This window comes from Sciurus carolinensis, chromosome 1 (assembly GCF_902686445.1).
Source record: "Sciurus carolinensis chromosome 1, mSciCar1.2, whole genome shotgun sequence".
Lineage (NCBI taxonomy): Eukaryota > Metazoa > Chordata > Mammalia > Rodentia > Sciuridae > Sciurus > Sciurus carolinensis.
Window position 1 is genome coordinate 128,302,457 of NC_062213.1, and position 14,008 is coordinate 128,316,464.

The 14,008-nt window shown below is 33.8% G+C and overlaps 1 protein-coding gene across 2 annotated transcripts in view; it reads right to left on the reverse strand.

The window, feature by feature from the left end:
* The window catches only part of Abcd3 (ATP binding cassette subfamily D member 3), a 73,844-nt gene that overhangs the window by 12,245 nt on the left and 47,591 nt on the right, over positions 1-14,008 (reverse strand). For both annotated transcript variants that reach the window (XM_047555571.1, XM_047555562.1), the window contains exons 9-19: positions 13,316-13,458; positions 10,639-10,708; positions 7,582-7,651; positions 7,393-7,490; positions 7,198-7,289; positions 6,356-6,447; positions 6,197-6,269; positions 4,827-4,890; positions 713-790; positions 550-615; positions 364-453 (exon numbers count right to left, since the gene is read on the reverse strand). In XM_047555571.1, the coding sequence (XP_047411527.1) occupies positions 364-453; positions 550-615; positions 713-790; positions 4,827-4,890; positions 6,197-6,269; positions 6,356-6,447; positions 7,198-7,289; positions 7,393-7,490; positions 7,582-7,651; positions 10,639-10,708; positions 13,316-13,458 (936 nt within the window). The remainder of the gene's footprint in view (positions 1-363; positions 454-549; positions 616-712; positions 791-4,826; positions 4,891-6,196; positions 6,270-6,355; positions 6,448-7,197; positions 7,290-7,392; positions 7,491-7,581; positions 7,652-10,638; positions 10,709-13,315; positions 13,459-14,008) is intronic.

The window sequence follows — 14,008 nt, forward strand, 5'->3', positions numbered from 1 at the left end:
GTCCTCCTGCCTCAGTCTCTCGACTGCTAGGATTTCAGGTGTGTGCCACTGCACCACTCCCATGCCTACCTACATCAACCTTGACGAAACATGTTTAGCAGCTTAAAGAGAGTAATGCTCCTGTGCATAATCAAAGAATGAGGGCAAAGAGAAAAACAAGTGATAATGTTAAGACTGCTACAGACTTGAGTCACACTTAAGAAAGTGGTTATTGCCTTACCTCAACTTAGAAAGTCATCATTAAGGGCTCAGGAAGGCCTCAAAAGGTGGGACAAACTACCTGGAATCTGAATACTTAAATGGCTCAAAAAAGACTCTGTAAGGGAGCATTTTCAAAGGGTCTAGAATATAAACAGTCCTTACAAGGTCAGATATCCCCTTCTTTTTCTGATCTTCTCTTCCATCTGGATATATCACTTGGTCTCGAAGTGTTCCTAGAGTCATATAAGGTCTCTGACAGTAGCATAGGAAGAGTCATTAGAAGGCAAGTTTTTAAAACTTAAATGAAAAGATCTTAAAGATTACAGAACAACTCAAACAAGAGCATACCTGAGGAACATAAAACAACTTTCCTCTCTCTGGTTTAGTTAGACGTCCTCCAAAAAGAGGCCATAACTATAAAAGGAGGGAGGAGAGAAGTCAATTATGAAATTCACAACATAGTGTGTACTGCAAAATAAGGCTAAAAATTTGGAGGCCAATTTGTACATACTTCACCAAGAACACGGAAAAGTGAACTTTTTCCACAGCCATTTGGACCACAAATTAGAACATTGGCCCCAGATCGAACCTGAAAGAAAATTAGTCTATGAATTAATTAAATCAAGTAAACGTATATACAATAATTATTTTCTTAGAGTTAAATAGCTCTTTGCTACAGACAAAACTTCTATTTTGTCTGTAAATGTGACATTAGGTAGAGCAGTAGGGGGTTATAGTGTGGGATCTTTTCTTTTGCTTACTTTCAATATTTACTTAGTTACAAATTTTTCATTTAAAAATCATTATTGCTTGTTATCACTCAATTTGAAACAGAAATAAAGCTAAAGCTTTAAAAATATCTGAGTATACTTGAAAACACTGTATACACCTTTTAAAAAACTAATTGTATATACACTGTTCCTATAACTTGTTTTTATTACTTAACAATGTATTACAAGTACACATTATATTCGTATATTTAGATTCCCCTGTCCATTCTTTTAATGCCTACAGTACATTCCATTGTAAGAATGCACCGTAATATATTTAAACAACCCTCCTTTGGTTAAAGAGTTATGGCATCTGCATTTTGTTTTGTTCTTGTAGACAAAACTGCAATGAACCTCTGTCAGCAAGTAAACTTATGCACTAGTGAAAGTCTATAGATTCTTAGAAATCAAAAGCAATGGATCAAACTTTTTGAGCATTATAAATATTTACAAATGCCACCAAATTGTTCTGCAATGACATAAAGTGAAATGTGAAAAAGTAAAGTGTGGTTACATTCTAAACTTATGGTCTTTTAAGTATCTAATCACCTCTATAAAGAATGAGAAAACCCAGGTTATAATTCTAGTTTGCAACATTAAGCACCAACATAGCACAGCAGGAAAGAAGATATTAGAGAACCAACTGTGTAGCCTGACTTTGATGAATTTTTTAAATTCGTGAGCCTTAGATTCCTATTATTTAATTCAATGAATATTTACTGAATGTTGTGTTAGGCTCCCTTCAGGCAACACAGTTCCATTAGTGAATAAGAGACAACAAAACAAAACCCCTGCCCTTATCTGTTACTATTCTAGTGGGAAGAGAAATATAATAAAGAATATGCATGATAAATAGGCAAATTAAATTGTGTTAGAAAAGTTCAAGGGTGGTGGAGGAAAAACAGATCAGGGTAAGAAAACTTGGGAGAGGGTGAGGGAAGTTGCATTTTTAAGGTGGTCAAGAGTAGACCGAACTAAAATGGGCAAAACTTTGAAAGAAGTGAATTAGAAATTTATCTAGAGCAAAACTGTTCCAACCCCATCTTCTCTCACAAAAAGCTGATGAAAAGGCACTAAAAAAAGAAGGTAGCTGTCCTTTTCAAAGAAACAGAAAAAGGTTGATTTGGCTGGAGAAGAAAGACCAGAAGAGAAGAGTAGTAGGAAAGAGATGGGGACAGGACAGTGGCAAGCAAATCCTACAAGGTACTGGAAGTCACTGAAAGGACTTCAGCTTTTGCTATAATGAAATGGAGGGTCGTCAGCATTATTTACATTAGCCAATAGTGGAAGCAACTTAAGCAGATGCAAGAATCAACAAAGTGTGGTATATACATTATTACTATCATTTGAATTTTGAGTGTCCTCTAAAGGCCCATGTATTAGAAACTTGGCCCTATGTGTGGCACTACTGGGAGGTAGTAGAAACTATTACCTCCCAGTAGTAGTAGTAGGATAGGTGAGGTCTCATGAGAGATCTTTAGGTCACCAGAAACATGCCCTCAAAAGGGACAGTGAGACCACAGTCCCTTCCTCTTCCTCTCTTTCACTTCCCAGCCAGGAAAAGAGTACTTCTGCTCTGCCACAGGTTTCTACCACGATGTGCTGCTTTGCCACAGGTCCAAAGCAACAGGACTAACCAATCATGGACTGGAAGCTCCAAAACTGTGAGCCAAAATAAATCTTTAAGTTAATTACCTTAGGTGTTTGTTACAGGAACATAAAACTAACACACATAAAACGGAACAGTATTCAACCTTAAAAAACTTATATTTTAATACATGTTACAATATGATCGAATCTTGAAAACATTGTGCTAAGTAAGTAAAATAAGCCAGATACAAAAGGACAAGCATTGTAGAATTTGATTATTTGAGGTAGCTAGGATAATCAAATTCAGGAACAGAAAGCAGGCTAAATCCCTTCTAACTATGCTTAAGTCATACATGCATCTATAATGTTGGCTTACTTTTATTTCTGCATTCAGACAGAAATAAGGCAAAGCAGGAGAAAGGACCAAGAGGCATTCTTAAATGGAGAAGTTCCCTTTTTACCCTTGAGAAGTGGCAATAAACAGGCTACTGGAAACTGATGAAGACAGGGTTCTGAGCCCTGTTTTCTCTCTGAAATCAAGCCTGAAAGGTGGCTACCTACTGGGCATAGGATGCACTACTATGACTGGAGTACCCAGGGCTAAGTGAGGAAGTACTTTTATGACCCCTGGAGCCATTTGACATTTACCAACCATATTTACATTTTCTGCACTTCCGCTGGTGTTTCCTAGGTTTAAAATAAATGTTATAGTGATACAATTCTCATTGTTGGGCAAGTTCAAAGTACTTTGTATAACTAACATTTTTCATTTTTATAGTTCCTTGAGAATATAGGACATGTACTTAATTACTAAGAGCAGAAAAACTGAAGGTTCTAGCAATTTAAAAACAAATACAAAACTTACACTCTTTATTTTATAAAGTATTAGACAATGAAAGCACCTGAAAAAACTCCCGCATAAAACATAGATTACAGAAGGTCATATATACAAGCATGTAGAGAAGAATTATAGAGCTGTGCTGTTCAATATAGCAGCCACTAGTCACATATGGCTATTTAATTTAAAATTAAACTAATAAAATTAAATAAAATTAAAACTGAGTGAGTTCCTCCACTATACTAGTAACACTTTGAATGTACCTGACTGCAGTGCTGTACAGAACAGAAAAAGAACATTTCCAATATCACAGAAAGTTCTACTGGACTGAGGAGAGAGCCTGCAAGATAGTAATTTGTTACCAATCTTTAAAAAACCATTCATACAGTCACACAGATACATAACCTAAACACTAACCCTTAGACCTTCAAGTCTTAGAAATCACACAAAAATATGATGAGCATTTAGTTTTTCTTTGTAATGTGGACTGTCATATCCTATTTCATTAAGAGCATACACTGAACCAGTATCACTACTAACTTGGTCTGGAATTCTACTTTTTTGAGGGAGTACCTACTTGTAGTGCTACTGTGCTGCTTTCCTGCTGGTTTATCAGTAATAAGAAAATCTATGATTTATTTTTATGGATATAAATCCTCCTGTACAGTCAAAACAAAACTGATCCATAAATTTTTTTTAACTGAAAAGAGATTAAAATTATATTTGCATATTTAAATACACTCATTCTACACTTTCTACAATGATGGAAATGTTTATATCTGCTCTGTTCAATACCACAGCCATGTGTGGATACTGAGCACTTAAAATGTGACCAGTACAGCTGAGGAATTTAGTTTTAAATTTTAATTTTATGGTTTGGTTTTAAATTAAATAGCCACATGCAACTAGTGGCTATTGTATTGGTCAGCACAGCTCTAGAATTTTAATTAACTATATCTTATATGGCTTTCTTGGTATGTACTTTATTTGCAAAACTTTTTTTTGATACAGTAGTAGTACTTAAAATTTTAAAGTCTAGATTTCCAGATGGTTCAAAGATTTATTTTGTTTTATTTTGTTCTTTTTAGATATACATGACTGTAGAATGTACTGTACATACATGGAGTATAATTTATTCTAATTAGGATCCTATTCTTGTGGTTGTACGTGATGTGGAGTTACCCTGGTCATGTATTCTGGAAAGTTATGTCTGATTAGTTCTCTCTTTCCTATTCCCTTCCCTCTCCCTTCCCTTCCATTCCATTCCCCTTTGTCTAATCCAATGGATGAAGAATTAGTTTTGAAATCATTTCTGTGGACTCGATATTAAATCAAGCCTTAAAATTAATTTAAATATTCAGACAATAGTTTTTCAGTTTATTTTTTCAGGTTTTTTTAAGTTTTTATATAAACATTTAAAAACTTACTTCAAAATTAAGATCTCGGATTAAGATATCTCCATTTGGCGTTGCTAAAGGAACATGATCAAACCTATAGAGGAAGTTTATAAAGAGAATAATTTTAAAATATATGAGGAACTTGTACAATTCAATACCAAAACACAAATAACCTGATTTTAAAAATTGGCAGTAGAGACTTCATAAAAGAAGAAATTCAGATGGCCAACAGGATATGAAAAAGTGTTCAGTACTAACTACCAAGGAAAATGAAAATCAAAACCACAATGAATATCACCTCACAACTGTTAGAATGACTATTATCAAAAAGACAAAAGGTAAGGGCTGGCAAGATGTTTAGAAAAGGGAACCCTTGTACACTGTTGGTAAGAATGTAAATTTGGTCTGGGAGTATAGCTGAGTGGTAGAGTACTTTGCTATCCCATGCAAGGCCCTGGATTCCCAGCATCTAAAAAAAGAAAAGTAAATTCAAAGAGTCACTTTAGAAAATAAAAAATTAAAAATGCAATTACCATCTAATGCAGCAATCTCACTTCCAAGTAGATTTACAAAGAAAATAAAACCAGAAAACCAAAAACCAAAAACCAAACAACCAGATAATCAAAAAATAGATAATCAAAGAGATATCTGAACTCCCATAGTCACTGTATTTACTATCCAAGCCAAGATACAGAAATCACTAAATGTCCTTCAATTAATGAAAAGATAAAGAATATCAGTGTGTGTGAATAAACACATACATACATACAAATGGAATACTATACGATCTTTCAAAAAGGAAGAAAATCCTGCCATTTGTGACAAGAATGAAAGTAAAGAACATTATGCTGTGCAAAGTAAGACACAAAAAGACAAATACTGTAATATCTTACTTATATGTGAATTCTAAAATAGTCAAATTCATTAAAAGAAAGCACAGAATGGTGGTTTCCAGAGGCTGAAGGAGGACGAAATGGGGATGATGTTGGTCAAAGGGTATAAAGTTTTGGTCATAATACAAGAATAAGCTCAGGAAATTTAATGTATAGCATGGGACAATAGTTTAAAACAATGCATTGTACACTTAAAATCTGCTAAGATTTTAAATTCTCATATGCACATGCAAATGGTAACTATGTAGAAATGTCAGACACATTATCTGGAATGTGGTGACCATTTTACAATATATTCATAATGTCAAAACAATCAAGTTGCGTATCTAAAATATATACAATTTCTATGTCAGTGATATCTCTAAGCTATTTCTTAAAAAACAAGATTAATTTTAAATGAAACACTAAGCAACTATAAGCTGAATTTAAAAAAAAAAAAGGTTACTACAAAGCTTAACAAGGCTACTATGAAGCTTATGGTGCTAAAGAATCTTTTTCTATACATACTTTATAATGTTATCTGCATTGATGATTTCTCCAGCACCAGGTATCAAAGGACTGACTCGTACTCCTTCAGTACCTGAAATGGGAAATAAGTATTAAAGCATCATATTGTGTCAGTAAAAACTTAAAATTGTGACCTCAAACTCTGACAATCATATTTACCCTTTTCTTGTTGCAAGACCATTGTGCGTTCATATTTGCCATGATTTAAGTCTTTTAGTACTTGCATTAACTCTGTAATCCGGGCAGTAAAACTAAAATTTTAAAAACAGGAAACCATAATCAAAATTCCAAACTATTATTACATCTTTTATTTTATATAAACCTAACTGAAATTTCTAAAATTATATTCGATTTAAATGAAATAACCCAAAAGAAGTCTCACCATAAAGAAATAGTGTTTTTTTCAGTAAAAGAGCAGGAACATGTTGTAGATAAGGGAAGAGGATTCAGAAACTCTTTACCTCAACAACATGATACATGATTAATAGGTAAGACAAGACAAGTGTTTACTTTTAGAATTTTAAGAGTTTTCACAGCACTACAAAAGGACAATTGCTGGTGCATTCCTCAGACCCAGGAAGGATGGACCCTGTGGTTGTTCCCCCCCACCCCTAAGTTGCCACTATTAAAAATCTTAGAAAAAAATGTGATGGAAATAAAAAAGTTCAAATGAAAAAAATATATTCATTAACTTAAATTTTATTAACTTAAATTTCTGAGAATTAAGAAAAGACTGCCATGATCCATCATTTCCCAGCTAATAAAATGCCACCAAGCAAACAGCTTGAGAAACACTAATCTAGGGTAAGGCTCAAAATAGGTGTCTTCAGGAAATAAGAAAAAATTTCTATCAGAGAAAAATCTTGCTTAATTTTATACTGGAATCAGATTCCTTGAGTAGGAAATGTTGCCCCTTATCTTAACCTCACCTGGCACAATCATTAAGGACAATGAATTTTTTAAAATAATTCTCTGCAATTGCTCATTATTACCAATCTTACCCAGCCAATCTAGTCATTTCTCGTCCAGCCAAAACTATTCGACCCAGAGCTTGAGACATTCGCAAAAGCATTCTTCCACTTTGGTAGTAATCCTTAAATAGAAATAAATATTAGCTTTCACTTACATTTCAAAAATTTTAAATGAGGCTTTATTTTTATTTTTAAATTATATTATTATCATTATTATTACTTTACCTCCAGAAGCTCTGAATGTGTACTCTTGAGATGACGAGGATGAGACAAATCTAAGAAAGGACGACTGACAACCAGGTAACCAACTACAGTGGCAATGTCTGAAACAAAACAGTTAAAGATTTAAAGTGCTATCATTATTTCACTTTTCCCACAAATCTCATTATATCTGCTCTTTTAAAACATACTTACATTTGGCAATTATGCTATCAATGAAGCCCATAGAAAACCGAAACAAAATGAAATTATGTAGGTGTTCCACCTGGCAGAAAACAAAAAAATTTATTTTCTTATTATTTATTTTCTATACATAAAAATTAAATCTATCATGAGGATAAAACAAACTGTATAATTCATTTATTCAACAAATGTTTACTGAGTATGATTTCTGATTATAATTCATACCACACTTCACTGAGCATCACAGAGCAGTGCCAAACACTTTATGAAATGATTTTTAAACAAACAGAATGGAAATTACATAAGCAATTTAACAATGTTGCTTCCCTTGCATGTTATGATGCCTCCATTTATAATATATCCCAGATAAATATATCCCAAAACCAATCAAAAAACAAAAGGAATAGGGATGAGCAAATCTGGATGAACTATTAAGCTATTCAGACAGGCACTCAATGTTTTGCTCTTTGTATCAACACCCAGTCTGTGCTTTCTTTAAGAATTATATTACAACCAATCTGAAATAAGTGCTAGTATAAATCAATGCCACAGCCTGAGTCTGTAGCTTATCTCAAAATTAGAAATCTACAAACATGTTTTATTCTGGAGTTTTAGGGTTCTCAAATTCTCTACCTGTCAGATCATTCAAGATGCTACATGATCTAGCATTGAGCTCTATTTTTCAAGCTTGTCTGCTTCTATTTCGCTTTTTTTTTTTTTTTGGTTGAACCCAGGGTCACTTAACCCCTGAGCCACAACCCCAGTCCTTTTTTGTATTTTATTTAGAGACAGGGTCTCACTAAATTTCTTAAGTCCTCACTAAATTACTGAGACTGGCTTTGAACTCACAATCCTCCTGCCTTAGCCTCCCAAGCTACACACTGGGATTACAGGCATGCACCACCATGCCCGGCTATTTTGCTAGTTCTTTTTTTTGTTGTTGTTCTAATAGTTATACATGACAGTAGAATGCATTTATGCATTTTGATAAATAATACATAAATGGAGTATAATTTCTTATTTTTCTGACTGCACATATTGTAGGATCACATCAGTCGTGTAGTCATATATGTAAAGAGATAACAATGTCTGTTTCACTCTACTAACCTTCCTATCCCCAATACCCCTTCCCTTGCCTTCACTCCCCTCTACCTAATCTACAGTAACTCTATTCTTCCCTAGCGCATCCCCCACTTGTCAATTAGCATCCACATATCAGAGAAAACATTCAGTCTTTGGTTTTTTGGGGTTTTTCTTATTTCGCTTAGAATGATATTCTCCAACTCCATCCATTTACCAGCAAATGCCATAATTTCATTCTTCTTTAAAGCTGAGTAATATTCCATCGTGTGTGTGTGTGTGTGTGTGTGTGTGTGTGTGTGTGTATCACATTTTCTTTTTTCATTTACCTGTTGAAGGACACCTAGGTTGGTTCCATAGTTTAGCTATTGTGAGTTGAGCTGCTATAATCATTAATGTGGCTGTGTCACTGTAGTATACTGATTTTAAGTCCTTCAAGTATTTTGCTACTTCTTATTGAGCCCTAGAAACACTGGTTCCTTTCAGATGTTCCTGTCTTAAGACTTTCCTCATTTCCTCTGCTAGCAACAAATGCTTTCTTCCTACATTATGTGACTAACTTCCTTACTTCATGTGGGGTTCAAGCTGCACAGTGCCTCCTCAAGAAGGACCTTGGCCATTCTAGACAAAGTAGCTAACAACCCCCATCATACTCTATCCCATTACTCTGCTTCATTTTTGGTCACAGATTTTAATTCTACCTGAAATTATATAGAACATCCAATTGTTTATATATTAACTGTATTATCTGTCTCTTCCACTAAAATGTGAGCTTGTTAAGTACAGGGTAACTTGTTCTTAGTATCTTCTGCAACTACAACAATGTTTGGAGCATTCCTTGGAGCAAGGAATACTATACATCAGATACTGCTCAATGCTAAAGACAGAGCAATGAATAGAACAGACCAGGTCCCTGAGCTCATAGAGGTTACATTTTAATGAAAGAGGATAACCAGAAAACAAACAAGATAATTATAAACTGTTTTATTGTTTTAAGGAAACAAATGACTAAAACAAGAAGGAATTACCATACACTGATTTCAAATAGGCTGGTCAGTATTAACATTTGAGCTGAAATCTAAAGGATGAGACTAATCAAGTCATGTGAAGAGCAAACTGGTAAACAGGTGTCCCCTAGAAAATAGCCTTAAATGCATTTTGTCAGTGAGCACTGAAAAATTCAGTCATGTCAAAATGTGATAAGGCAAAAAATCTAGTTTTTGAAATAATTTAAAACTTCTTTAATCTTTCTTCACAATCTAAAATACATATTTAATTTTACAAATTTCTACTAAAAGGTAAGGGCCCCAAAGGCAGGATTTTATCCACCAAGTTCACCACCTAATAATCATTAGCACCAACAATGGAGCCTGTATCAGGAAACCTAGATGGCACTCGATATCTTTTGAAAAAAGTAATGAATAAAATTATTTGAATTCAAATTCTCCAAATAGCAAGTAAATAAAAACTGAAAGCTTTCTTAAGAAACTCAGTGTTCATATTTTAAATCAAATATCAGCAAACTATGATCCCAGAGTCTAAATCCAGGATGCCACATGTTTTTGTAAATAAAGTTCTATTAGAATACAGTCACTCCTATTCATGTATATATTACATATAGCAGCTACCTTTGAGTAGCAGAGCTGAATAGTTGCAAGAGAGACTGCATAGTTCCAAAAGCCTAAAATATATTATTTTAGTAAATCTATATATTTTCATAAGTGGGCAGATTAATATATTGGTAATATAAATTTGAATTTCATTTTTAATTTAAAATAGAAAAATCCTTGACAATTTTTAAAGAAAATATTTTAAAAATATATACACATATCTTAAATATTTTAAAAGACACACACACACACACACACACACACACACACACACACACATGCATACATGTAAGATACATAAGATAAATATATTTTGGCATAAGCCAAAAAAAACCAAAATATTTCCATAAATACACATGCCTCAAATGTGTTATCGTACCAGTTTTCGGAAGACTGAGTAGATTGTCTGCTTTTCTCTTTTGTTCCCATTGTAAAAGGCAATTTCTTCACTATTAAAGAAAATAATTTGGCAATTAATTTAAATGTTACCAAAGTCTGAAAAATAATTGAAATACAATATTTGATGAATGAAAGTTTGTATTTAAAAGTATATTTTGTGACTAAGAGCTTATCTGGTGCATCTCAAACCATCTGCTCAATTTACTGGAGTGCAGCAATACACACTGGGCTGCATCATACACTGGGCTGCCTGAAGTCTATGCCACAAGGTAGCCTGGCAATAAAATGTACAACAATCTAATTCTCAGAAATTTGAAATAAGACAAAGAAGGAAGATTCCATGATATATACAAAGACATGGCTACAATAGATATTATCGTAGTCTACAAGTTCAAGTACAGACCCAAACAGGAGGGAGAAAAAAAAAAAAGAATTAGAAAAAGGTAGTGATGTCTTCACAGCCTTTGAAACACAGGAAAAACCAGGCTAAGTCCTGAAGGTTTCACAGTGCATTCCTGGGAGTTCAGATAAATAGTAATTGTTCTTATTCTTGGAACTCCACTATAACCTCACAATTCCCCCTTTCTGGAGCTAGCTTAAATGTGTCTACAAGAACAAGGATCTTGAGTAGAAAAAGTGGGGAGGAGGGTGAACTTGATAGATGAAGATGGAGTTGTCAATTTGTTAAAGACACACAGTCGGCAAGTTAAGAAGCTGAAAATATAACTCTTATCTGACCCTAAAGTTTACAGTCTTGTCAGTACATAAGTATAATATAAAACATCCCAGCCAAGTCCCTTTTATAGTAGAGAAAAGTAAATATTTATACAGAACTCTGGAAGTCACAGTTGAAGCAACTTCAAACAGCATACATTTCTTAAGTCTTTGTTTTTTCCCCTTAAAAGTTTATGTGTATTATATTCTATTCCAAAAAGCATCTGTATTTCTTACATTATAAAAACAAGGTATCTTCTACTCAACCACTTGAAGTAAAATTAACTTTCCATAAAGATCAGTCAAATTTATCCTGGGCTTCACAGATTCCTTGACATGACAGAGTCACAGATAGAAGAATCCCAATATATATAATTACTCTTTCCTTCTTTTTTTATTTTTCTTTTTTACTTCGACCTCCTCTGCATATCTAAGCCTAAAGAGGATGATAAGGTGAGAAATTCTCCTCCTGAAACAAGTCATTTTAGTGCTAATGAAAAACCTCAAAGGACTGAACATCCTATAATACTAATGACTGTTTATTCAACATCTATCCTCTTCCAAGTTTTTCCTATAAGACCTCATTTTTCTTAAACTTACCTATCCTTTTCTGTGCACCCTAATGCACAGAATGCTCAACCTCTTTCATAGGGTACAGGATCCCAACTAGTCTAAGTCAATTACTTTGCTGTGGTTACTTTAGGCATGGGTAAATAATTTTGGTCACTTAGATGTAAGGGAAAGTCAGCTATAGAACTTCTGGGAAAGGTTTCTTTGCTCCCTTAAAGAGACACCAGAAGAGATGGCCCCTTTGTGCAGGGTGGATAGGCTAGAGCAATCTGGAAACGTTTTTGTCATCTTGTAATCACAAGAATTAACCTGCAGAAGGCGGCACTACACAAAGAAGGGCATCACAAGAGAACATTCAACAAGAGCCAGAGCACTGATCCTGTTGTACCTGGGACTGCTTTCTCTTAAGAATTCTTATGTGATGCAGTAAACATCCTTATTGTTGAAATCTTATGAGTCATGTTTGCTTCTTGCATTCAAAAGTATCCTGGTTAATACCATTTTTCATTACTTGGTAAAACACCTCTCTACTTAATCCTCTATATACCCTCCCCAGAGTAAAAAACCCCATATGAAACTAGTACCATTTCAACAATCCAAGGAAAGAAGGAAAGAAGGAACCATTAAGGAAGTAATTTCCTAAGTATTTTATAAATTTCAATAAAGTAGCCTAAATTACATAAAAATTAGGACCCTCAAAATGACTTATATGAGAAGTCATATAAGACTGATATGAGAAAATTTACTGAGCACTTGCTCCATATCAAAAACTGAGCTAGAAGCGCTATATAAATATTATCAGGTATAATCCTCTATAATCCTATATTATTCACTCTTATAAACAAGAAAAGTGAGTCTGAATAACTTACTAAAATCATATATCATTGTTAAATGAAGGAAGCAGATTTTAGAATTAGTATGGTTCCAAGGTCCATAGTTTTTCCTTCTATTTTGAATTCTAAAACTATCTTGGAAAATAGGTAAAAACATGCACAATGAGAATGAATTAGAGAACATTGCAAACACAGTCTCAAAATAAAATGTGGATAAATTGAGACAAAATTTTGTTTGAATAAATACTGAAAGCAAATGTGAATTTGAATTGTACCATGACTAAATTTAAAGTGAAATTAACAAAAATAGTCAACAGATGATATAAAGAGGAGAATCAAGGATACTACATAGTTAACAAGAAAAAGGGTTAGAAATATGAATCAGTGCTTTGTAAAATATACTGCACAATGTACATTTCAAAACAAGAAAATATGCACACACTATTTCTGGGAAAGCATTACTAGACGTTTTAAAGTCTAAATGACATCAATATCCATAAAAATGAATTTTCAGTATAACTTATGGAAATTTGTCCTTACCTATTTGTGATGAGTCGGGAATTAACGTATCTATATTCACCTTCATACTTTTGTTCAGTTATTGTCATCTTACCAATGGGCCTTCTAAGTCTAGTTAAGAATAGCCCAGACACAACCAAGTAGGCCATCATGCTTGCGGGGCCCTATTATTATTGAAAGAGAAAGATACACAAAGTTCAAGGATACCATAATAAAATCCACTGGATGCAAACATATACAATTTCTGTAATTAACTCCAATGAATGACAGAAATTGCTCTTCAGGTTTTTTTTTTTTTTTCCTGTTTCTTTCCTGAAAAACACACAGTAGTCTCTACACTTCCACTCTTCACCTAGTACTCTAATCACTACAGTTCATGCCCCACTCTCCCATATTTGCTTACCTAAAAACCTATAATTTCAGTTCTTTCTTTTCCTACAGCACTCTTCTACTCTTCTTGAAATACTGTTTTCCACAAAAATCCTCATACCTCTGCCCTCTTTTTCAATGTTAATATTCCCTCAGTGTCTTTCCTTAGCTCTCTTCTCATCCCAAATTCATACTTCCAGTCTCATCATTCTTATGAACCCAAGATATTGATAAGATGCCAAATTAGTACCATCATACATCTTCACCTCACTGCACAGATGCCTCAAGTTCAATTCCCCCAAAATCTGCCTTTCCCTTCTTGTACATTTTGCTTCCAGTTGCTAT